The 25,508-nt window shown below is 40.4% G+C and overlaps 1 protein-coding gene across 1 annotated transcript; it reads left to right on the top strand.

Moving 5' to 3' along the window:
- Positions 1 to 809: 809 nt before the first annotated feature.
- LOC118966003 lies at positions 810 to 3,799 on the top strand. Its single transcript, XM_036987430.1, has 3 exons — positions 810 to 1,208; positions 1,334 to 1,381; positions 1,846 to 3,799. The coding sequence occupies exons 1-3, from the start codon at positions 1,178 to 1,180 to the stop codon at positions 3,159 to 3,161; spliced, it is 1,395 nt and encodes a 464-aa protein (XP_036843325.1). The 5' UTR covers positions 810 to 1,177; the 3' UTR covers positions 3,162 to 3,799.
- The last annotated feature ends 21,709 nt before the right edge of the window (positions 3,800 to 25,508 follow it).

Genomic DNA, 25,508 nt, shown 5'->3' with positions numbered 1-25,508 from the left:
AAAAGCGATATATATATTGGCTGAATGCCGTATACTACTGGTATGACAAAACATTTATGTTTAATGTTGTCATTATGTTAGTAATGCCCCTCGGGGGTTTGTGGTACATTATATGGCCAATATACCATGGCTAAGTGATGTATCCAGGTAATGCACGTTGCGTCGTGCATCAGGACAGCCCTTAGCCGTGGTATATTGGCCATATACCACAACCCTCGGGCCTTATTTCTTAAGTATATTCTATACACACATCTGACTGCATTTCAGCTAATTCTACATATCAAATAAAGGGCTGAAAATATAGTGTGTGTACTCTCTGTAGAATTGGGTGTGTAATCTCTATAGATTTGAATAGACTGTTGTCTTGAGTAGAATGAACCCCATTTATATTGTGACACAATGGACAGATCATTTTGTGTAGTTCAATATGAACGGTCTACATGCAGTACATTTTACATTTTGGCAATCTTATCCAGAGCGATTCACAGAAGCAATTATAGTTAAGTGCATTGCTCAAGGGCACATCAGCAGATTGGTTCGAATCCCCAAGACCACTAGGTGAACAGCAACATTTAATAGCCCGTTGCTCTTAACGGCTAGGCTACCTGCCGCCCCGTTCAAATCATGTGTTTGCTATGTATTTTCTAAAGTTGATTATTATACTGTCATTATAATTAGTTTAATAAGTAGTAGTAGTATTATTATTATAAACATTTTATTACTATTGTTACCATCTTAAAAAATATCTAGTAGTCATTACTCTTGATGCTGTTAACAAATTATTTTACCATTTACATTACAGAGAGTTTATTTCAAATGGAAATCGCTGAGGTCACAGCCTTATTCTTTCTTGTTCTTACTGTCCTGACACTAATTCAGTCCAATTCGTGCACTGATAACAACCTATTCTATTATTGAAAATAAAGATTAAATATTAAACTGCAACAAGTGCCAGATTGGCGGTTTCCAAACAACACAGGTTCTGTAGCCCTTGTGAAGCACTGGGGAGAAATATGTAAAAGTTGACATTTTCTTTACATTTAGTTTATGACTAACTCCCAATGTGTCCTCTCTCCATAGTTTGACATAAAGATCCCGGTTGCCATTGTCAACTGTAGTTGCAGTGTTTCCTGTGGATCCAGGGGATTTTAAACAAAACTCTTACATAACATGCAGTATGGGAGCCAAACACAGTAAAACATGTACAGGTACGTCTCAGACAGAACTAGATTTCTATCATTATTTGCAGCCATCAATCAAAACTTTTAATCAAAATAATTGTTGAATTCATATGAAATAATAAATAACCATGCATCTCTGTGTCCTCTCCCAGACACAGATGAGGATCCATTAATTACAAATGAAGTGTTAGATGAAGAGGGTATGTTACTCCTTTAAGAAAGGATCATGCCTGTGGCCCCAATTCACTCAATTACAGACAAATAATAACATACTGTGTATTCACTTAGAATATTAATATTGTATTTTAGAGACAGGTGTGTTGTTGAGTCAATAGCCAATGTATCCGACATTTGCAGAGTGTGTCGATTTTGACACAAATACTATTTTGATTGAACCTGCAGTGTGCTTTGTCTTTATCTGATTGAATTGGGGCCTAAACCATGCATACTTTCTACTATGTCTAAATCAGCAGATGTTAAATCGTTTCATTATAATGTAGGAATAAACAAATCCTGTGCATGTACTGCATATACTGTTTGCTGTTTGCAGATTTGGAGGAAAAAATAATGCCATTAGTTATCATACTGTCTGTTATCATATAACTTCACAAAATAAAACCTCACTGTTTTTCTGTTTGTCTTTTCTCTACTAAACCACCACCAGAGGTCCTGTTTAATCGTTTGGATTTTGTGCTTATTGGAGGTAAGGGTGCTGGAAAGAGTACCGTAGGAAACATAATCCTTGACAAGAAGTCCTCTTTCTGGATATTCAGTAATAAACAACGTGTGAAGAAAATAAATCAGAAAATAACTGTGATCCGCACTCCAGGCTGGAGTGAGTCTGGACTCTATAGCAGTCAAAAGAAGATAAAGCGGCAGATCCAAGACTCTGTTAAGTCATTTAAAGACGGACCTAATGCTGTCCTCTTGGTCATTGAATCCACCTCTAAAAAGTATAGTTTTAATATGGGTGAGCAGAATATACTGGAAGATCTGCTTACCAAGGAAGTATGGGATTATACTGTGGTGTTGTTCACAAAAGGGGAAAAACTGGCTGAATTTGACCTCAGTGAGCAGAAAATCAAAGATACATTTGAGCATTTGATAAGAAAATGTGGAAACCGGTGTCATGTTCTCTATGACAACAAGCCACGCAAGCAACAAAACAGGGAGGTGATCAAGACATTGGAGGACATGTCTCTTAAAAACAAATATGAGAATTTCTACGTGGAGCAAGATGACACCGATTCTTTAACGATATCCAAGAGGTTGATGAAGAAGATCGCTCTGAAAGGAAACATTTTGAACAAAATTACAAAACTTTATTCACGTCTATCAACTGAAAATGGCAGATCCAACGAGTCCCTTCAGAATGAAATCAAAAAACTGAAAGAGATCCTTAAACAGAAGAATGCGGATATAACAAGACTACAGTCTTGTCTTAATCAGCATTCAGGGACAGACTCTCTCAGTCTGTCAAATATAGACAGACAGACACAGACAGACTGTCCAGGACTCCCCGAAGAAAACCAACAGAAACATCCCTTGATGGGAGAAGATAGCAATGAGGACACAAAAGTGGAGAGAAAATACTGGATGAATGAGGTGAAGGAGAGGGATATAGAGATAGAACAGTTAAAGACTAAGTTGGGAAAGCAAGCCAGCTATGGTACCATTGCAAAACCAGTGAACATGAATGGGAGACAGGACACAAATGGTAAATTCTTCAAGAAACACAAGTTGGCGTTGGAGGACCGTCTGGGACTGTTGCGGCCCATACTTCGGCTTCTCCAGGAGCGAGGGGTTCTGAATGACGAGGAGAGGCAGGAGGTGGACAACAAAACAAACAAGACACTGAAGAACCAGGCCCTGCTGGAAATGGTTTTGTTGAAGGGAGCTTGTGCCCATGAGCAGTTCTACCAGGTACTGAGAGAAGTAGACCCTTTCCTAGTAAAGGACCTGGAAGAGAAGACAAGTTGACAAGAGCAGGTTGGTGTGTAGTTAAGGATTCCGACCCCAACCAGAATAGGAGACCACTCTCCAGTTATGTTTGACATTATCTGTGCTGCCTACCAGATTAGGAACCTGTCGATTTCTAATCACTGGGATTTACTGGGATTTACATGCATTCATTTTACTGGGAATTACATGCATTCAGAGGGGTAAAGCGTTTTTCAAAATATACTGTTCAGAAAGGACAATATTCTTCACATTACATCACAAGTTAAATGATGTCTTAGCCTACTCCATGTAAAATGTATCTTTTAAGTGTCTTGAATAGGCCCCCAGGTCTCAGGAAAGGTGATGTGACCATGTAAGGCTAACATTTAACAGCCTCTACTACACAGGTGTACTAACTGCACACAACAAGCTCAGGTAAAAGTAAATACGCTGATCAGGAAAGTCTGTGGTTGAAGCTTGACACCCCCTGGTGTCATAGTGGAGGATGGAAATTGTTGGGCTTTGAAAATGATACTTTACACTGTATCATCTTGTGAGCCTCAATCCAAATCACTGCATGTTATAGTTCTGTCACTTCATTTTGTATTTTGTTTTATCATGTATTTTCCTACCATAGCCTATTCTGCTGTGTGAAACACAATTATTTCTCAGTGTTCAATATAAAAAAAAATATATAAAAAAAAAAATAAAAAATATACAATACATTATACAGTATATATTGAACCGTTTAGGTATGCCATTTAAAAAAAAAAACAATTACAGTAAATGTTGGTCAGTTTTGTCACTTTTATATTTTGTTGTATTATGTATTTCCTTCCATAGCCTATTCTGCTGTTTGACACTGAATTACTTTTTTTGTGATTAATAAAGCATTATATATTTACTTAATTAACCATTCAGGTATGCAAAAATTATTTTAAATAATTTTGGACTGAACATTTTGGTCAGGGATTATGGGTCATGAACCCATTTTGAATACATGGGTTGGGGTCATTCTGAATTGAAGCAGAGAGGAAGAAGAGAAGCGAGAGGCTCCCCTCCCATCAAAATCTATTCACGCAAGAATACAGCAATAAGTAGACCAAGTAGGGATTTTTTGAATATAGGTCTATGAGAGTGTCGGATTTGGTCAGCAGAAAATGGGATTGCTAATTTGCTAAGGGAGTCTTATTTGATATAATTTAAGTTTCATAATGGTTAGGTTTTTAGAATGTATTGATATAAGTGAACGTACGTGGCATCTGGGTAACTTTAAGAAAACCGGCTTTATATCAGAGTTGAGTCTGTTGTTCACACGCATATCTGCCCTATCATTGGCTATAATGTTTCCACCTGATCGCTCTTCCTCCTGCCTGCCTTTCCACTGTTGCGACAACAAATCCCATTAAGACCATCTCGTCATTAGAGTATGATGGCAGTCAATTCAGGATCTGATTTGAATTTCAAATAAAATGGAACAACTTTTGAAATAAATAACCTCTACTTTTCAGTTTCTTGAGAAGTCATTAAAAATAGATACCCTTTTTTTCAATATTGAATTGGATTTTCAGTTTACTTCCTGAATTGACTGCCTTCAATTCAAATCGACCCCAACCCAGCTGAATTCAGCCTTCGTCTGTCTCTTTGTGTTTGTCAAAGTGTTCCTTCTGTCTGATTACCCTCCTTGGCTCCCTAAGCAGTAGTAAGTTCAGTATGCATGTAAGTTCAATACCTAAACAGGCCACTAGATATCAGAAAATTGGAATGAGGATCAGATTTCACCAGGACCATCTAAGAGGAAAAAGTGTGTTTCCCTGCACACAGACACACGTGGTGTGTTCCAGTCTGATCACGGCAGGCTCGTCCCTGATGTGGATGGAGCATTTCAATCTCGTAGGGTGGGGGCCCTCTCTGATTCAGCAGGGTTGGGTTAAATGCTTTCCCCACACTTTTTCCCCATTCTGATTGTGTCCATTTTTATACAGGTGTAGAAGATTAAATTACCCATTGTGATCACATCTTTCTGTAATCTGGAACGCATTGTGTCTGGATATCTCTCAAGTGTAGACCGATTTGGACAGTGAAACCATTTAAATCATAATTACCAGCCTTCTAAAAATCATTGACAGGTGGCCCCACTGACTTATGGCATCAATATGTCTTAACCAGACACTGGTTTTGAAGTTTGCAGCCGGGGCTACCTCATCACGTGACCATTAGCGCCAGGTATAAACGAGGCTTCAGACAGGTGTATGGACAGGCCCAGCTCACTGTCAAGCCTTGAGCAACACAGGAGACAGAACATCTACAGCCCAATTAAAACCAAGCTGGCAACAGTTTAGAGATCGGGCTTGTTTTGTTGTTTTTGTTATTATACATGGATCATGTAGCTTCACAAAAGAGTCAACATTTTCTAAATAGGAGTGTAGTTCAATGTAACCAACAGTTTATAGAATGGGCTTGAACATTAATGCATGGTTCAATATATAATCATGTTGCATTACAATATATTTCAATTTTTAACCACAATATGCAACTTTATCGATGTTGATGAAAGGTTAAATGTCCTTTCTCTTTTGACTTCTATGCAAGAAAAATACTTAAATAACCCAAATTAAAAAGATTAAAGTTAACAAAACCAACATATACAGTATATACTTTTTTATAAATGTCTTGTGAAATCAAATAATTTCTTATTGCTTTATCTTGTACGCCTACTTTGATTTCTGTTCATTAAAATGGATTGATGCATGCTGTCAAAATGATAATTCTCTGACCATACAGTTCTTAGTTGTGCAGCTCTGTGCTAGTTTCCTATCTGCCCGCTTTACACGCCTTGTGGTGAGAGAGTCTCCCTAAAAGTAGTCTGGCTGATACCAAACTCAAAGTCCTCCAGACTCTCTCCTCTCTCTGTGTCATGTGGTCTGCGTGTCAGCCAGGCTAACAGTATTCTCTTTTCCCCTCAAAGTGCCCATCAAAGGCCCTAAACCTAACCCTTATTCTAAACCTAACCCTCATTCTAAACCTAACCCTCATTCTAAACCTAATCCTCATTCTAAACCTAACCCTCATTCTAAACCTAACCCTCATTCTAAACCTAACCCTCATTCTAAACCTAACCCTCATTCTAAACCTAACCCTCATTCAAAACCTAACCCTCATTCAAAACCTAACCCTCATTCTAAACCTAACCCTCATTCTAAACCTAACCCTCATTCTAAACCTAATCCTCATTCTAAACCTAACCCTCATTCTAAACCTAACCCTCATTCTAAACCTAACCCTCATTCTAAACCTAACCCTTATTCTAAACCTAACCCTCATTCTAAACCTAACCCTCATTCTAAACCTAACCCTTATTCAAAACCTAACCCTTATTCAAAACCTAACCCTCATTCTAAACCTAACCCTCATTCTAAACCTAATCCTTATTCTAAACCTAACCCTTATTCAAAACCTAACCCTCATTCTAAACCTAACCCTTATTCAAAACCTAATGCTTAACCCTTATTCTAAAAGTAACCTACTCTAACAGTATCCTCTTGTCCCCTCTGAGTGAATTTATTTTCTATCTAGAAAATGAGGCATGATGAAAAGTGGCAGTTTGTTACACAAGTAGCACAGCACTGTCTCTGTCTTCATGAAACATACCCTACAATGTGGTGAGACTGTTGGTCGATGTGTTTCCGTGCACCTGCACAAAGATGATTTGCAGACTTTTGCAGCTATTTCTGTATTAGAAGACGGTAAAAAGCTATTCTAAACCAACTCTGACCACATATTTCTGAGGAACAAGTCTTACATTTGTTTTCTATATAGTGCCAAATAAGGGTTAACTCGTAACGATGGCAGAACCCTTGTTGGTGCTCTACCGTTTGTAAAGGTTCTGTAAAGAGCCATGCTCATAAGGTTCTAAATATAAACAAAGGTTCTATATAGCACTAAAAAGGGTTCCGCTATTGTTACAAACCGTTTAGGTGCTATACAGATCTGTTTTTAAAAAGATAATTTAAAGAACCTTTATGGAGGATGGTTCTATAAAGAAATCTACTTGAAGAATCACACAAAGTTTGGCATCGCTGATTTAGGTAACAGTTATAACAAGGCCTTAGCACAGCTTTAACAAGATCCCATAACTGACCAAAATCATGTTTTAAATATAATGGCATAAATTGGAATAAAACTCTCACTTACGGTTGAACAAAAAGAGCTGTAAGCAAACCACGCCTCAAAATATTGTAACGAGTCGCCACCCCTAGATGTTAATTATCACTAAAAGAGGAAAGAACCCTTTTCTCAGTCATTGTGGTTCCATATGTAACCATATCCCTTACCAAAGAATCAATAAAGAACCCAGTTTTTGTAAAGAAAAAAAAAAAGTGTGCACAGAGACTACTATATACATAAACATGTGCTTTATAAAGGGTGACATGGTGTGCTGCAGGATTACATTACACCCAAGAAACACTGACCTTGATGAAAGTCCCCAACATCAGGAAACTGAAAGTGGCTTTCTCCTGGAACCAAGTTACAGCTTCCTCAGTACACAAACACACACAAACACGAGTATAACGATCCATACCGTGTGGTGCTGGGCAAAGTCAGGTCTTTGACAAATTCACCAATTGTAACAGGTTGTTATCAAGCCCTCCAGGTAGGACTATGCCTACTCCAAATCATCTTGGCTCTGACACACACAAACAAGCTTTGCAGGCCCATCAAGCCATTTAAATACCTCACACCTGTGGGTCATGAGAGAACCTTCAAAAATCAGCAGAACATTTCTCACCTATTTATTGACACTTTATGTAGTTCCCTGTAATGCTTAGTTTGAAGTGAGACACCTTCAGTCATTCATAACACATCCAGGAAGAGTCTATATCGCATGACGCTGTATTTCATTTCAGACCCCTTTGGTCATTCATAACACATACACAATGATGTAAACACAAGTGTATTAACTCTAAAGGAACATAACAAATAAACAAACATCAAAGACATGTTTAAACCATACATTTTCCTTTTATTTTTTACATTTTTAAAATACAAATACATTAAGAGCAACAACAAAGAAACAAAGAAAGTTAGCAGGTCTGTTAGGTAGCTAGCAATTGCTGTGAAGTCACCAAGATGACTTTAAATAACAATTTGAGGTAGCTATGTAATCGAACTCAACACCAATATAACTACTGTAAACTCATGTAACTACTGTAAACAAATAAAGGATAACTTACTCATTTTCCGCTGTCCAGTGGCACCACCAACCAATACACCTCTAACCAAACAGTGCATGCAAACTGAATTAAAGGTAACTACACTCAAAAATCTAAGTTCCTTATATTTTTCCCAGACCTCAAATGTGGTCCCCTAGTGTGGTTTAAGCATTGCTGTGAAAACCGAAAATAAATAATGTGTTTGTTTTATTAAAATGTGTGAAAGAAAACTGGGGGAAATCTGAAACCTGAAAAACAAAACCGAGAAAACTGATTTAAACTGATGTCACATTTGACATTGGGGATAATATCACACAGTTATTCCACATTTATGAACCCTTTATAAAGCTTGACATACAGTTATCGATGCTTTGTAACACATTTATGTAGTGCCTATGAATGCATTATGAAGGCTTTATGAAGCCTTTGTAAGCTGAATGTAATTTAAAGCGGGATCAAATAGGTCAAATAAGATTATTAAAAAAAATAAAAAATAGAACGACAAAGCTGTAAAATAGTTTATAAAAAAATAATGCCATTGTTGATTAGATGCATTTTTAATTAATTATGCTATTTTCCGTCAGGTTAGTGTTTTTCACCATGAATCTTGTTCTGGAGGCAGGTCTGCAGTGGTCACTAGCTAGCACAGCCACAAAGTCATAAAATCGCATTTTAAACCTAACCTTAACCACACTGCTAACCCTAATGCTTAACCATAACCTTAAATTAAGACCAAAAAACAAAATAATTGTCATACATTTTCACAATAGCCAATTTTGATTTTGCAGCTGGCCCATCTAGTGGAAATCTCTAAATGATGTCCCGAGGGCAAGATTCATGACAATAAACGTCAACCTGCTATTTTATCTTACACCGTATAATCTATCAACTAGAAACTAATGGACAATATAGACACATATACAAAATGTTAACTATATATGTTTTTAATTTTTTTTATTCAAGTATAAATTACAGAAGTTACTATAGATTACCATTGATTAATTGTCAATTACCAAAACTCAAGAAAATTCAGGTTACTTTAGGAAATTACCTGTAGCTTTGCAACCCTAGGTAGTATCTGCATTTTATTAGCACTACCTGAGAGGAACAGACTGTGGAAAGATCTGGAAGAGCCAGAGCTTGTTGGTGTGTAATAACGTGTTCCAACATCACCTAGGACAGGACATCAGGCACTCTCACCAGTACAACGCTGCAGTTATAAGTTTGAAGTTATCTGCGCTGTCTACCGGACGAAGAGCCTGTCAATTTCTAAGAAGAGGGGTTAACTTGAGACAGTTAACTTCGGACTTGCATTCAGAGGGGTGAAGCATTTGACAAAATATACTCTTCAGAAAGGACAATATTCCTCACTTAACATGACAAGTTAATTATGTCTTATCTTTTACTGTAGATGATCTGTCTGCAGCATTATAAATGTTAAACTGTCTTGGTTAGGCCCCCAGGTCTCAGGGAAGGTGACTTGACTGTGAAGGGCTTATGTATCTCTACTACACAGGTGTACTGACTGAGCACAACCAGCTCAGGGTAGGTAAATAACCTGATCAGAACAACTTTGTGGTTGAAGCTTGACACCCCCTGGTGTTATGGTGGAAGGACATTGTGGACAATGTTTTTTTAATCTTACTCTTTACACCAGGGATCATCAACTAGATTCAGCAGCAAGACAATTTTCTTGTTGAGTGGATGGTGCGTGTGGCCAGAACATCATCACAAATAATTGTAGACTGCAAATTGACTGCAAGAAGCCCAAACAGATATAATGTTTGACCAAAACGTGGTAATTTCAAACCTAGCTTACATTTGTATATGATCATGTGTCTCTATTATGCCTGGGAATACTTGGGAACATATCTCTTTAAATTAAAATCTCTTTTGTTTGGGTTACATCCCTGTGTTTTTGTATACGTGTTTGTTTTGGGCTTCGTCCCCGTGCCTTTTCATGGCATGTTGTATATTTGGGGTTTGGCATTAAACCCCCTTACGAATTCATCTGCCTGTCTCCAATCATTCATACAATGTGACAAATAGCTGTATGTTTCAACTTGATTTTTCTTGCACCACCACTTGCAGTTGAAGATCTGATAACATTCTGTCACGCCCTGGCCATAGAGAGGCTTTTATTCTCTATTCTGGTTAGGCCAGGGCGTGACAGAATGTTATCAGATCTTCAACCAAAACCTAATATTAGATAAAGGGAACCTACGTTTACAAGTCAAATTAAAATAAAACATCTACTTATTTGATGTATTTCATGAACAAAGTTATGCAAAACCCAGGTTCTTACTGTGGAATGCAGAGTTTGGTTTTCGCCAGACATAATGGGACTCATCTCATCCAAAATGCTGATTTGTTTTCCAAATGCACCTGGATGGCCAGATGAGTCAAAGGTATAACTTTTTGGACGGCAGGGGTGCCATCATGCCTGGCGAAAACCAAACGCTGCATTCCACAGTAAGAACGTTATACCAACGGTCAAGCATGGTGGTGGTAGGGTGATGCTTTGGGGATGCTTTGCTGCCGTAATAGAAGGAACCATGAATTCTGCTCTGTATCAGAGAATTCTACAGGAGAATGTCAGGCCATCCGTATGTGAGCTGAAGCTGAAGTGCAGCTGGGTCATACAGCAAGACAATGATCCAAAACACACAATCAAGTCTACATGAAAATGTCTAATAAGCAACACTTTTCAAGTTTTGGAATGGCCTAGTCAAAGTCCAGACCTAATCCCAATTGAGATGTTGTGGCAGGACTTGAAATGAGCAGTTCATGCTTGAAAACCCACAAATGTCGCTGAGTTAAAGCAGTTCTGCGCAGAAGAGTGGACCAGAATTCCTCCACAGTGATGTGAGAGACTGATCAACAACTAGGAAGAATTTGGTTGGAGTCATTGCAGCTAAAGGTGGCACAACCAGTTATTGAGTGTAAGGGGGCAATTACTTTTTCACACAGGGGCATTGGGTGTTGCATAACTTTTTTTATGAAATAAATTAAATAAGTATGTAATTGTTGTGTTATCTGTTCACTCAGGTTCCCTTTATATAAGATTAGGTTTTGGTTGAAAATCTGATAACATTCAGTATCAGAAATATGCAAAACTAGAGAAAATTAGAAAGGGGCAAATACTTTTTCACAGCCCTGTATTTCCCACCATAGCCTATTCTGCTGTGACACTGAATGACGTCTTAGTGATCAATAAAGTATCTCTATCAATTCAGGTATGCAAAAATTATCCCTCAAAAATGTGCTATTTTTTTGTTGTTGTTGACTACATTTAGTTAAGCATAAATTATTATAGTACATTTATGACAGGACCATGAACCCAGTCTGAATACAGCTTTGTCTCTCTGTGTTCTACTTATTAGGTTCAGTATTTCATCTGGCTCTTTAATCATCTAAGTGTTCTGTCTGGCTCTGTGTTCTGTTTGTCAAAGTGTTCCGTCTGGCTCTGTGTTCTGTTTGTCAAAGTGTTCCGTCTGGCTCTGTGTTCTGTTTGTCAAAGTGTTCCGTCTGGCTCTGTGTTCTGTTTGTCAAAGTGTTCCGTCTGGCTCTGTGTTCTGTTTGTCAAAGTGTTCCGTCTGGCTCTGTGTTCTGTTTGTCAGTGTTCCGTCTGGCTCTGTGTTCAGTTTGTCAAAATGTTTTGTCTGTCTGTCTGATTGCCCCTTATCTCTGAAATAACACACATGTATGTCCTATACCCAAATAGTCCACTAGATGTCATAAGAAGATTGGAATGAGGACCAGATTTACCCAGGACCATCTGAAAGTATTAAGTGTGTTTCCCTGCACACGCACACATACAGGCGCGTGCACACACACAAACAAGTCTGATCCTGGCTGGCTCGTCTCTGACGTGGTGGACAGAGTGTTTCACCCTCCTTAGGGTGGGACCAACCAAGCTGATTACTGTAACCTCGCACGGACGAAAGAGTATCAGAAGAAAGAGTTTACCTTCTGCTGCGGTGTACGTGGAAAAATATGCGTTGTGGCGTTGCTTCGTTTCTATTCAGGAGAATCTGCTCTCATTGACTCCCCTTCACAGATCTGATATGACTGGAGGTGTAAAAAAGATAATGAAGGTGTGAACGAACGCATGTAAACCTACCCAGTTGTTTCAGATCGGTGAAGGGGAATGAACAAAGGGAGGGAGAGAGAGAGGTGCGTGCAGACACAATACGGGTTCAAAACCTCTGAAAATCTAAAGAAACACTTTGTTTACATACTTTGCCAATGGTTGAGCTCACCATTCAAAAGGGGAAACAGATTCTTTGATACTAATCTCTCTCTCTCTCTCCCCCCTCTGTCTGTCCGAGAGAAAGAGAGAGAGGGCGGGAGAGCGAGAGGGAGAGTGAGGGGAGTGAGAGAGAGAGAGCAAGAGGGAGGGAGAGGGAGGGGGGAGGATTTTGGCACCTGCCAACATTACACATGCCAGTTTTTTAAAGGTTAAAGGGGTAATCTATGACTGGTGGATCCATTTTTTGACTTTTGAATTAAACACTACAGGTCAAAAGTTTTAGAACACCAACTCATCGAAGTATTTTTCTTTAGTTTTTACTATGTTCTAGTGAAGATATCAAAACTATGAAATAACACGTGGAATCATGCAGTAACCAATTATTATATTTGAGATTATTCAAATAGCCACCCTTTGCCTAGATGACAGCTTTGCACACTCTTGGCAATCTCTCAACCAGTTTCATGAGGTAGTCACCTGGAATACATTTCAATTAACAGGTGTTACTTCTTGTGGAATTTCTTTCCTTCTTAATGCGTTTGAGCCAATCAGTTGTGTTGTGACGAGGTAGGGGGGTATACAGAAGATAGCCCTATTTGGTAAAAGACCATGTCCATATTATGGCAAGAACAGCTCAAATAAGCGAAGAGAAACGGCAGTCCATCATTACTTTAAGACAGGAGTGTCAGTCAATCTGGAAAATTTCAAGAACTTCGAAAGTTTCTGCAAGTGCAGTTGCAAATGGTTCTTCCAAATGAACAATGACCCCAAGCATACTTCCAAAGTTGTGGCAAAATGGCTTAAGGACAACAAAGTCAAGGTACTGGAGTGTCCATCACAAAGCCCTGACCTCAATTCCATGGAAAATTTGTTGTCAGAACTTAAAAAGCGTGTGCAAGCAAGGAGGTCTACAAACCTGACACAGTTACACCAGCTCTGTCAGGAGGAATGGGCCAAAATTCACCAAACATTTTGTATTGTACGTTGGCTTAGTTAAACAAAGTGGCTGGCTTCTGGTGTTAAGATGCACGGTTTGGCGGGTCATATTTCGGAGGACGCATGACCCGACCTTCGCCTCTCGAGCACGTTGGGGAGTTGCAGCAATGAGACAAGATCAAAATTGGGGAGAAAAAGGGGGTAAAAAAATGTTTTTTTAAACCCATGTGAGAATTTCTACATGGAGCAAGAAGCCATCGATCCCGAGATTATAACATCGAAGAGATTGAACAATAAGTTAACGCTTTGACATTTTGACAACAATTCAAAACATGAAGTCACGCCTTTTAGCATGTATCAATGATGAATAGTAGGAGTCCTATCAGGAGATCACAGAACTGGAGGTGATCAATAAACAGAAGGATGAGGAAATAGCAAGAAGTTTCTTCTTAGTCAGCCAAAAGTAGACGGTCGGATCCCAACCGATTGTCCAGAATCTCCAGAAGACAAACAGAAACCTCTGCTAGAAAAGGAAAGCAATGAGGAAACAAATGTGGAGAGAAAATACTGAATGGAAGAGGTGAAGAAGAGAAATAAAGAGATAGAAAAGTTGAAAAAGCAAGCTGGCTATGGTACCATTTCAAAACCAGTGAACATGAATGGGAGAAAGGACACAAATGGAAGCGTTTCCCAGAACAAATGAGGGGACAATCCATCGAAATGAAGACATTGAAATGAGGCAACTGCACACTGATTGTATTGTTTAACTAAGCCAATATTATACCGCACGTCCCTTGTAAAAGCAAGGAGATAAGACTTTCCCCCCCCATTTAATCTCCTCTACATAAGGTATCCGATGTATCGCCCCTACTTGTCACTTCCACCTCTTTCACACTTATAGGGCACTCCATGAATTCATGATCCCCACGATAGCTGCAACACCCTATACACCGATCTTCAGTGTTCACCATCCTTCTACAAACATTTGCAACATGGCCAAAGTCTTTGCCGTTTTTGCACTGTAGTTTGGGGACGGATGCTCTTACTGCACACCTTACATATTGTAGTCTAGCTTCACATGTGTAGGTAGGTGCAATTTGGATCAGGCGATAGGCACAAACCACTCCTTGGATTATTTTCTTGAGGTATTCAGCCTCAACTTCCTTAGGCACTTCAGAGATTACTCCTTTAATAGGGGTCCTAACTCAAAATTCAAAGCATGTTACTTTGGAATTCGCGATTCTTGTGAGTCCTAATGCAATTTCCTTCGGTTCTTCAGAAATACAACTAATCAGAATGAGCCCACTCCTGGTCACTCTGACTCCACTTTTCCAAGTACTTCACCTCCTTTGAGACCTCAAATGAATTGCCTAGATAATTCCTTATTTAGTTCTCCCAGATAACATTCCTTATTCAGATCTCCCAGATAACAGTAATTACTCAGATTTCCCAGACAACATTCCTTAAAAAAACACAGCCCAACAAGAAACAGATCCTTCTCCAACAAAGGCCTACTTTCATCATCCACTCCAATTTCAGACAGCGTTCTTTTTGCTCCATTCTTTCAGCTTTCTTTTTGAGCCATTCTTTCAGCTTTCTTTTTGCTCCAATCATTCAGCTTTCTTTTTGCTCCATTCTTTCAGCTTTCTTTTTGCTCCATTCATTCAGCTTTCTTTTTGCTCCATTCATTCGGCTTTCTTTTTGCTCCATTCATTCGGCTTTCTTTTTGCTCCATTCTTTCAGCTTTCTTTTTGCTCCATTCTTTCAGCTTTCTTTTTGCTCCATTCTTTCAGCTTTCTTTTTGCTCCATTCATTCAGCTTTCTTTTTGCTCCATTCATTCAGCTTTCTTTTTGCTCCATTCATTCAGCTTTCTTTTTGATCCATTCATTCAGCTTTCTTTTTGATCCATTCATTGTCAACTTTACTAAATTCACTTCTCGATTCACACTCAGGTCTCTCAACCGAACTGAAAGTGATCAGTTATCAAACAGAGCCGCATTCAAGAGGGCTACTTCCCCTGTTTTACTAGGTTCTGTGACATGGTTGAATCTCAGGTACGGAGAGAAATGTTACCCCAATCTATTGTATGCTATAAGCATGTTTCAACACTATTATTTTAAGTGTATATACTTATGCTGATATATGATTTATTACCTGAATGTGTGTACACTGTGTATTCCACACCTGTATATGACAATTGTACCAGTGAATTGTGATTGTTCTAAAATGGTACAGTCCAAGGTGAGGCCTGATGGGATTATATTTAAGCCCTGGGAGAATTTCATAACCATTGCGTCGTCTCTCTTCACTTCCTTCTCAAAACCCATTTAACTAGGCAAGTCAGTTAAGACCAAAGTCGTATTTACAATGATGGCCTACCCTGGCCAACACTGAAACCTCCACCGCTAGGCTGGTCTCCATTACAGGTTGTCTTACCGACCTTGAATGCAATGACCTGTGTCTCTCTGGATGAGAGTGTCTGCTAAATGTCAAGATAGACTATGCACTGCATTTTATAGTTTTGACACTTATATTTTATATGCTATTGTATTACTCATTTTCCTACCATAGGCTCTTCTGCTGTGTGCCACTGAGTTATTTCTTAGTAATAAATAATACATTACTTGAAAATCTGTATATTCAGGTATGCCATAAAATATATAAATGATTACAAACTTCTATGAAACAAAAAGATGAACCCAGATGAGCTCAGTCAGTCTCTCTGCATTCTCCTTGTTTGATTCAGTATTCCATCTGGCTCTTTGATCGTCTCTGTGTTCCCGTCCGGCTCTGTGTTCCGTCCGGCTCTGTGTTCCGTTTGACAAAGTGTTTCTTCTGTCTGATTGCCACATATCCCTGGTCATTGGCTCCATAATCAGTAGTGAGTACAGTACACGGCAGGTAGCCTAGCGGTTGAGAGTGTTGGACCAGTAACAAAGAGGTTGCTTGTTTGGATCCTAGAGGCAAGTTGGTGAAAAATCTATCGACGTGCCCTTGAGCAAAGCACACAACCCTAATTGCTTCTGTGAGTCGCTCTGGATGAGAGTGGTTGTCAAATGTAAGTTAAATAGGCCAACAGATGTCATAACCTCACACTCAACGTCAACAAAACTAAGGAGATGATTGTGGACTTCAGGAAACAGCAGAGGGAACACCCCCCTATCCACATCGATGGAACAGTAGTGGGGAGGGTAGCAAGTTAAGTTCCTCAGCATACACATCACAGACAAACTGAATTGGTCCACTCACACAGACAGCATTGTGAAGAAGGCGCAGCAGTGCCTCTTCAACCTCAGGAGGCTGAAGAAATTCAGCTTGTCACCAAAAGCACACAAACTTCTACAGATGCACAATCGAGAGCATCCTGGCGGGCTGTATCACCGCCTGGTACGGCAACTGCTCCGCCCTCAACCGTAAGGCTCTCCAGAGGGTAGTGAGGTCTGCACAACGCATCACCGGGGGCAAACTACCTGCCCTCCAGGACACCTACACCACCCGATGTCACAGGAAGGCCATAAAGATCATCAAGGACATCAACCACCCGAGCCACTGCCTGTTCACCCCGCTATCATCCAGAAGGCGAGGTCAGTACAGGTGCATCAAAGCTGGGACCGAGAGACTGAAAAACAGATTCTCTCTCAAGGCCATCAGACTGTTAAACAGCCACCACTAACATTGAGTGGCTGCTGCCAACACACTGACACAACTCCAGCCACTTTAATAATGGGAATTGATGGGAAATGTAAATATATCACTAGCCACTTTAAACAATGCTACCTTATATAATGTTACTTACCCTACATTATTCATCTCATATGCATACGTATATACTGTACTCTATCATCGACTGTATCCTTATGTAATACATGTATCACTAGCCGCTTTAACTATGCCACTTTGTTTACATTCTCATATGTATATACTGTACTCGATACCATCTACTGTATATTGCCTATGCTGCTCTGTACCATCACTCATATCCTTATGTACATATTCTTTATCCCCTTACACTGTGTACAAGACAGTAGTTTTGGAATTGTTAGATTACTTGGTTATTACTGCATTGTCGGAACTAGAAGCACAATCATTTCGCTACACTCGCATTAACATCTGCTAACCATGTGTATGTGACAAATAACATTTGATTTGAAGTGTTGTGGTAATTCACTGAGACTTTAATTTCTTCAAACAATTCTTTATTTATTATCGATCAATTGCAATAATGAAACCATCGACACCACACTCCAAAGTGTTTTGCTGAGTGCTTAAATGATATCGAAAAAACAGGTCTTATATGGGCCCTAAAAAATGCTTAGTCAGTCATTTCTACCCTTCCCATATGCCACTTTGGTCCATCTCCTGGTTATCTGCACTGGATGTTGTTGTAAGGGTGTTTAACTGGCGGCAGAGAAGTCAGACGCAGGAGAGAAATAACTGTTTCCAACGGCGCAGTTTATTTACAACAAAAAATACCAGAAAACATAATACAAATCTAAATGGGTAACAACCCGGCGCACACCAGTACACATACAATAAACAATCACCGACAAGGACATGAGGGGAAACAGAGGGTTAAATACACAACATGTAATTGATGGGATTGGAACCAGGTGTGATGGAAGACATGACAAAACCAATGGAAAATGAAAAATGGATCAGCGATGGCTAGAAGGTCAGTGACGTCGACCGTTGAACACCGCCCGAACAAGGAGAGGGAACAACTTCGGTCGTGACAGTTGTTTTACTTCCAACCCGGGCTTAGTTTCCCAGATGCCAGGAAGATGACAAGGCATTGTTCTAAACTCTCTGTGACACCCACCACATCTTGTGTATGGAATGCCAGCTTTAGGTTTTTTGCCTAGCCATCACTTAACTCAGAAAGGGAGAGAGAGAGACCTAAGAACCTTACTCTATTTCATAAAACAACAATTTGGTGTATAAATATAACAATCTTGTAATCATACTACCACATAAGATTGGAATGAGGACCAGATTTCACCACAATCTGAGAGGAACACGTCTGTTTCCCTGTGTTACGAATCCCTTTTGGCCCGACAGTCTAGTGGGGGATGGTAACGAGACCCGTAACATAACTTATGCAAATGATAAGTGGAAAAGTAAGAGTGAGAACGAAATAACCACAGACAACTAAATTACCGTCAAACACTCATGGTTTATATAAACACACGGTAATGGGGGAAGCAGGAAAAGGGGCTGAGCTGGACCCAAGGAAAGAAATGAGTATCAAAAAACACCCCTAAGCTAGACTAGCCTACTTCACCAACAGCTAACTAACGAACCAAACATAGTGGGTGGTCCGCCCAGTTCTAACTAGTGTTTTTATACAAAGTATTCCTAAGGGTAATGTATGCCCATGGGCAACTTGTCTTGGTTCCCCCCTTTTCCCACCATCAAACACCATAACAAAAACAATACTCACAGGTGGGGACAAAGTGATATGGAGGTGCTAAAACAAACAAGAGCACTACCGAGAGATTGTATGACATAGAGATATTGAGCTCCAGAGGAAACATGGGACAGGGTTTTTAAACCAAGGGAAAGGGGATGTGATAGGGTAATGGAAATAGGAGGTGTGTCTTCTGATTGATGATTGATTGGTGGCTGATTGGGGAGTGATGATTGCCACCTGTGAGGAGAGAAGGAGAGAAAAGAACACGCAGGATACACACACACACACCCAGGATACCTGTATCCGTAACACCCTGTACACACACACACACTAGAACAACACCCGTATCAGTTTGGCAACTCTGAGGACATTCTTAAGCCAACAAGTACAAGTGCCTCATCCATAAGAGACAGTAGTGGGGGATAATCCTTCTAATGCAAGACTAATACCACATTTGTTCTTGGAAATGAGATGAAATCTCAGCATTATTCATAGATATTGTTTGAGTCACAGGCAGGATCTGAACTCAGGTCTCCCAAACCAACGTATTTTCTGTTTCGATCCCCCCTTGGGAATCGCATCTGCTACAGTAACACAGAGAAATAATTGAAAGTGGCACTACTTTGAACTGAACTGAGTTGAACTGACTTGCTATTTATTGAGTCACAGGGACAGCCAATGGATTGTTCTCACAGGCCTCACACAAATTACATATTGAGAGTGTTTAAACAAAACATTGTTTTATGTCAGGGCATTCTTTTACTAAGTACATCGTTTACATCATAGCTGTCACGACTTCCGCCGAAGTTGTTCCCTCTCCTTGCTCGGGCGGTGTTCGGTGGTCGACGTCACTGATCTTCTAGCCATCGCTGATCCATTTTTCATTTTCCATTGGTTCCACTCCCATCAATTACAAGTTGTGTATTTAACCCTCTGCATCCCCTCATGTCCTTGTCGGTGATTGTTTATTGTAAGTGCATGTGTACGTCTGTACTGGTGTGCGCCGGGTTATGTTGCCCATTGACTTTTATTTGTATGTTTTCTGGTGTTTTTATTTTTGTAAATAAACTGCGCCGTTGGAAACACAGTTATTTCTCTCCTGCGTCTGACTTCTCTGCCACTAGTTAAACACCCTTACAACAGCACCCTTAGTCCAGCTGGTTCAGAAGTGTTTTGAAGTTCACACTGGGCTCACACTGGTTGAATCAACACTGTTTCCAAGTCATTTCAATGAAATTACATTGATGTCTCTGTCCAGTGAGTTGCAACAAATCTCATCCCTCTGACACTGAAATTCAGTCCTGAATGACCAAAGCAGTCTGAGTAGTACCAGTCTGTTTAGCTTTGAAGCCTTTATCATTCATTCAAAATCTTTGGAGTTTAATGTTGGCTTAACAGACTGGCATCCAGACTATGACCAATGACTCTGACACATTGTTTTTTCATATTTCGTATTATTTGATCATAGCATCCCGTCCTCTCAATTAAGGCTGTTTCTTTTGTACTGCCTTATGTGTGTGCGTGCGTGCGTGCGTGTGTGTGCGTGCGTGCATGAGTCTGGAGGGTATGTAAACTCTTTTCAAGTTAATTTTGGGTGAAATTCTCAAGAAGAGGCCTGCCGTCCAGAAACATTTTACTTGGAAGACTTTTATTGCTTTCCCTCTATTCTGGTATGTGGTCTCTCGAGTCCCTTTCACTGAGACCTTTTAAGATGTCTGTTGATGCAGCAGACAGACACTAAACTGGAGTCAAGAAGAACAACTCAGAAAAGACAAACCGTTGAACTCAGAAATTCACTTCAACTGAAGAAGAAGAAGACTGCAGCTGGCTTACTGGTCTACCTTCTGATACAACAGCCACACTGCAACTTTTTTATTTATTTAACCTTTATTTAACCAGGTAGGCAAGTTGAGAACCATTTCTCATTTACAACTGCGACCTGGCCAAGATAAAGCAAAGCAGTTCGACACATACAACAACACAGAGTTACACATGGAATAAACAAACGTACAGTCAATAAATAATACAGTAGAAAAATAAGTCTATATACAATGTGAGCAAATGAGGTGAGATAAGGGAGGTAAAGGCAATAAATAGGCCATGGTGGCAAAGTAAATACAATATAGCAATTAAAACACTGGAATGGTATATTTGACAGTAGATGAGTGTGCAAAGTAGAAATACTGGGGTGCAAAATAACAAAATAAATAAATACAGTAGGTGAAGTGGTGGTAGTTTGGGCTATTTATAGATGGGCTATGTACAGGTGCAGTGATCTGTGAGCTGCTCTGACAGCTGGTGATTAAAGCTAGTGAGGGAGATAAGTGTTTCCAGGTTAAGAGATTTTTGTAGTTCGTTCCAATCATTGGCAGCAGAGAACTGGAAGGAGAGGCGGCCAAAGGAGGAATTGGCTTTGGGGGTGACAAGTGAGATATACCTGCTGGAACGCGTGCTATGGGTGGGTGCAGCTATGGTGACCAGTGAGCAGAGATAAGGCGGAACTTTACCTAGCAGGGTCTTGTAGATGACCTGGAACCAGTGTGTTTGGCGACGAGTATGAAGCGAGGGCCAGCCAACGAGAGCATACAGGTCGCAGTGGTGGGTAGTATATGGGGCTTTGGTGACAAAACGGATGGCACTGTGATAGACTGCATCCAATTTGTTAAGTAGGGTGTTTGAGGCTATTTTGTAAATGACATCGCCAAAGTCGAGGATCAGTAAGATGATCAGTTTTACGAGGGTATGTTTGGCAGCATGAGTGAAAGATGCTTTGTTGTGAAATAGGAAGCCAATTCTAGATTTATCTTTGGATTGGAGATGTTTTATGTGAGTCTGGAAGGAGAGTTTACAGTCTAAGCAGACACCTAGGTATTTGTAGTTGTCCACATATTCAGAACCGTCTAGAGTAGTGATGCTGGATGGGCGAGCAGGTGCAGGCAGCGATCGGTTGAAGAGCATGCATTTAGTTTTACTTGTATTTAAGAGCAGTTGGAGGCCACGGAAGGAGAGCTGTATGGCATTGAAGCTCGTCTGGAGGGTTGTTTAACACAGTGTCCAAAGAAGCGCCAGAAGTATACAGAATGGTGTCGTCTGCGTAGAGTTGGATCAGAGACTCACCAGCAGCAAGAGCGACATAATTGATATATACAGAGAAGAGAGTCGGCCCAAGAATTGAACCCTGTGGCAACCCCATAGAGACTGCCAAAGGCCCGGACAACAGGCCCTCAGATTTGACACACTGAACTCTGTCGGAGAAGTACTTGGTGAACCAGGTGAGGCAATAATTTGAGAAACCAAGGCTGTTGAGTCTGCCGATGAGGATGTGGTGATTGACAGAGTCGAAAGCCTTGGCCAGGTCAATGAATACGGCTGCACAGTATTGTTTCTTATCGATGGCGGTTAAGATATCATTGAGAACCTTGAGCATGGCTGAGGTGCACCCATGACCAGCTCTGAAACCAGATTGCATAGCGGAGAAGGTACGGTGTGATTTGAAATGGTCGGTGATGTGTTTGTTAACTTGTCTTCCGAAGACCTTAGATAGGCAGGGTAGGATAGATATTGGTCTGTAGCAGTTTGGGTCAAGAGTTCCCCCCCCCCTTTGAAGAGGGGGATGACCACAGCTTCTTTCCAATCTTTGGGAATCTCAGACGACAGGAAAGAGAGGTTGAAAAGGCTAGTAAATAGGGGTTGCAACAATTTCGGCAGAACATTTTAGAAAGAAAGGGTCCCGATTGTCTAGCCCGGCTGATTTGTGGGCGTCCAGATTTTGCAGCTCTTTCAGAACATCAGCTGATTGGATTTGGGAGAAGGAGAAGTGGGGAAGACTTGGGCGAGCTGCTGTGGGGGGGGGGGGGTACATTGCTGTTGACCGGGGTATGGGTGGCCAGGTGGAAAGCATGGCCAGCCGTAGAAAAATGCTTATTGAAATTCTCAATTATAGTGGATTTATCGGTGGTGACAGAGTTTCCTATCCTTAGTGCAGTGGGCAGCTGGGAGGAGGTGCTCTTATTCTCCATGGACTTTACAATGTCCCAGAACTCTTTTGAGTTTGTGTTGCAGGAAGCAAATTTCTATTTGAAAAAGCTAGCCTTGGCTTTTCTAACTACCTTTGTATATTGGTTTCTAACTTCCCTAAAAAGTTGCATTTAACAGGGGCTGTTCGATGCTAATGCAGAAAGCCACAGGATGTTTTTTGTGTTGGTCAAGGGCAGTCAGGTCTGGAGACAACCAAGGGCTATATCTGTTCCTAGATCTACATTTCTTGAATGGGGCAGGCTTATTTAAGATGGTGAGGAAGGCATTGTTTTTAAATAACCAGGCATCCTCTACTGACGGGATGAGGTCGATATCCTTCCAGGATACCCGGGCCAGGTCGATTAGAAAGGCCTGCTCGCTGAAATGTTTCAGGGAGCGTTTGATAGTGATGAGTGGAGGTCATTTGACCGCGGACCCATTACGGATGCAGGCAATGAGGCAGTGATCGCTGAGATCTTGGTTGAAAACAGCAGAGGTGTATTTAGAGGGCAAATTGGTTAGGATGATATCTATGAGGGTGCCCGTGTTTACGTATTGGCGTTGTACCTGGTAGTTTCATTGATAATTTGTGTGAGATTGAGGGAATTAAGCTTAGATTCTAGGATGGCCGGAGTGTTAAGCATGTCACAGTTTAGGTCACCTAGCAGCATGAGCTCTGAAGATAGATGGGGGGCAATCAGTTCACATATGGTATCCAGCTGGGGGCAGAGGGTGGTCTATAGCAGACGGCAACGGTGAGAGACTTGTTTTTAGAGAGGTGGATTTTTAAAAGTAGAAGTTTAAATTGTTTGGGTGCAGACCTGGATAGTAGGACAGAACTCTGCAGGCTATCTCTCCAGTATATTGCAACACCGCCCCCTTTGGCTGTTCTATCTTGTCTGAAAATGTTGTAGTTAGGGATGGCGATTTCAGATTTATTGGTGGTCTTCCTAAGCCAGGATTCAGACACGGCTAAGACATCCAGGTTGGCAGAGTGTGCTAAAGCAGTGAATAAAAACAAACTTAGGGAGGAGGCTTCTAATGTTAACATGCATGAAACCAAGGCTTTTACGGTTACAGAAGTCAAAAGAGAAAGCCTGGGGAATAGGAGTGGAGTTAGGCACTGCAGGGCCTGGATTCACCTCTACATCGCCAGAAGAACAGAGGAGGAGTAGGATAAAGGTATGGCTAAAAGCCATGAGAATTGGACGTCTAGGACGTCCGGAACAGAGAGTAAAAAGAGCAGGTTTCTGGGGGCGATAAAATAGATTTAAGGTATAGTGTACAGACAAAGGTATGGTAGGATGTGAATACAGTGGAGGTAAACCTAGGCATTGAGTGATGATGAAAGAGATATTGTCTCTAGAAACATCATTGAAACCAGGTGATGTCATCGCATGTGTGGGTGGTGGAACTGAAGGGTTGGATAAGGTATAATGAGCAGGGTTAGAAGCTCTACAGTGAAATGTCTTCACAATTATTCTGCAATGTAGAAAATAGTACAAATAAAGAAAAACCCTTGAATGAGTAGGTGTTCTGAAACCTTTGACCGGTACTGTATGTTATTCATTTCTTGCAATTTCCAAAAAATGTTGATGAATGGAGAGGGAGACTAAGGTGTTTTGTTTAACTTTCTCTTTAATTCTCTACAGGGAGAACTATACAAGATCCTCGGTGCCGCTGTCCTACAGTGCATACAGGGGGGGTGAATATCAGTTTAATCAGGAAACGGACCTATTACCCTCCTCGCTCACACTGCTCTAAGGAAGAACTCATGTGAGTTACTGTGCTATACAGTGCTGTACTGTACTTTAAAACCTCTTGAAGCTAGGGGGCACTATTTTTATTTTTGGAAAAATAACGTTCCCAAAGTAAACGGCCTACTTCTCTGGACCAGATGCTAGAAAATGCATATAATTCTGTGTATAGTTTACTGACTGCTTGAGAGTGTATATCATTTTGATCACTTTGTTTATGATTTGAGAGCAGTGTTTGATTTTGAACACAGGTAAAACTGTTTTGAGGCAAACGTTTCATTTTGCAAGAGGAGTCAGAGGTTATGTAAATAGTGCTTGAAGATGAGGTTTTGTGTTTAATGTTTTCAGGAAATGGAGCAAGGTTTCAGAAATTGTGTTTTAGCAATTGATAAAAACTGTAATAAATGTAAAGCACAATGTTCAGGGCCATACAATTTGTCCATTGTACAGTATACAGCCTACAATGCACTGTACTACAGTATCCATTCTCAGACTTTCTCCTTCCCACCTTCAACAACCTGTTTGCTCTCTGAACTGGCTTATATTGGTTTGTCGCAACATTTGAAACAGGTTAAATCAATCAATGACATGTCTTCTCTATTTGTATTTGATTGTTGCCACTTGTGTTTACCAGTATGGATGACATGTGCATTAGAGTGCAGAATGTGTTTTGAGAATGAAAATGTGTTTAGAGTTTTGCTGAAAAGTCTAAGTGAGATCTGCAAATTGTGTTTTACATGTGAAATGGTTTAAGGTATTAACAACAGACTGCATAATTAGCTAAATGAGTCCAGGCAACT

This window comes from Oncorhynchus mykiss, chromosome 9 (assembly GCF_013265735.2).
Source record: "Oncorhynchus mykiss isolate Arlee chromosome 9, USDA_OmykA_1.1, whole genome shotgun sequence".
In the NCBI taxonomy this organism is placed as follows: domain Eukaryota; kingdom Metazoa; phylum Chordata; class Actinopteri; order Salmoniformes; family Salmonidae; genus Oncorhynchus; species Oncorhynchus mykiss.
The sequence above is the reverse complement of the archived record's forward strand: the minus strand, read 5'-3'. Positions and strand labels throughout refer to the sequence as shown.